The sequence below is a fragment of the Octopus bimaculoides genome, chromosome 4 (genome assembly GCF_001194135.2).
Source record: "Octopus bimaculoides isolate UCB-OBI-ISO-001 chromosome 4, ASM119413v2, whole genome shotgun sequence".
Lineage (NCBI taxonomy): Eukaryota > Metazoa > Mollusca > Cephalopoda > Octopoda > Octopodidae > Octopus > Octopus bimaculoides.
In genome coordinates, this window is record NC_068984.1 from 59,440,477 (window position 1) to 59,441,634 (window position 1,158).

Consider the following 1,158-nt stretch of genomic DNA (forward strand, 5'->3'; position numbering starts at 1 on the left):
CAGCCCAGCTTTTGTTTCAACTGCCAAGCGGATGGGTCCTTCTCCTGATACATCTGGACCAGGGCCAGGTGAGGAATATTTCAAATGTTATCCAGTAAATAAACTTGTTTGTAATTTTCATTGATCATTTTAAATAAAAAAAATAGTAGGACCTTAATTGAATCCTTTTCCATAAGTACACAGATATAGCTTAGAATACATCTGGTTCTATGTTCAATTCTACTGAACGTATATTCCGCCATACCTTTGGATTAGCCAAATTCATTTAAGAGAAATTTTGTTGACAGAAACTTTGCGTGTGTGTATGTGTGTGTGCTAAGGGAAAGGGTGCACTGGATGGCACTGCTCCATCACTATTCAATGGTGCACCCTCAGATTTAGAAAATAGTTTACAAAAGTCTTCCTGCAATACAAATTAGTGCCCACTCAGAATATTCTGAAGCATCTCCAAGCACCAAAATCTGGCAATGGGCCTGTGTCTGTGTATCAACCTTTTGCTTTCTTTCTGTGGCCTTCCTTCCTTTTTTCCCTCTTTTATACACTCACTATTTTTCTCACTCTCCATGTCCTTCACTGTTTCTTTCTTTTCTTCTAGTTATGGACTACCATCTGAAATGTTTAGATACTCTCTCTATTGAGACATTAAACTAATACCATATTTGTCCTGCTGTGTTCTTCCTGTGTCTTTAATATTTATTGTCTTTCTATTATATATATATATATGAATTAGAAGTAGCTCAAGGTATATAAACAAAGTTGAACACACATACATGAGGTTGTTAGTGCATCGGGTGGCTGCATTTTTAGCCATAAGGGAAAAGGGCATTGAGAATATTTTCTCTTATGCCTAAAAACACAGCTGCCCCAACAAACTAACAACACACACACCTTGTGTATGTGTGTTCAACTTAGTTTATATGTGTATATATATCATCATCATCATCATCGTTTAACGTCCGCTTTCCATGCTAGCATGGGTTGGACGATTTGACTGAGGACTGGTGAAACCGGATGGCAACACCAGGCTCCAGTCTGATTTGGCAGAGTTTCTACAGCTGGATGCCCTTCCTAACGCCAACCACTCAGAGAGTGTAGTGGGTGCTTTTACGTGTCACCCGCACGAAAACGGCCACGCTCGAAATGGTGTCTTTTATGTGC

The 1,158-nt window shown here is 39.4% G+C and overlaps 1 protein-coding gene across 3 annotated transcripts in view; it reads left to right on the forward strand.

The window, feature by feature from the left end:
* The window catches only part of LOC106881804 (O(6)-methylguanine-induced apoptosis 2), a 64,124-nt gene that overhangs the window by 57,498 nt on the left and 5,468 nt on the right, over positions 1 to 1,158 (forward strand). For 2 of the 3 annotated variants that reach the window (XM_052967122.1, XM_014932318.2), the window contains exon 8: positions 1 to 68. This exon is cut by the window's left edge and continues 123 nt beyond it. In XM_052967122.1, the coding sequence (XP_052823082.1) occupies positions 1 to 68 (68 nt within the window). Of the gene's footprint in view, positions 69 to 595; positions 664 to 1,158 lie in introns of those variants that run through there. The other variant, XM_014932319.1, reaches the window with a different exon arrangement.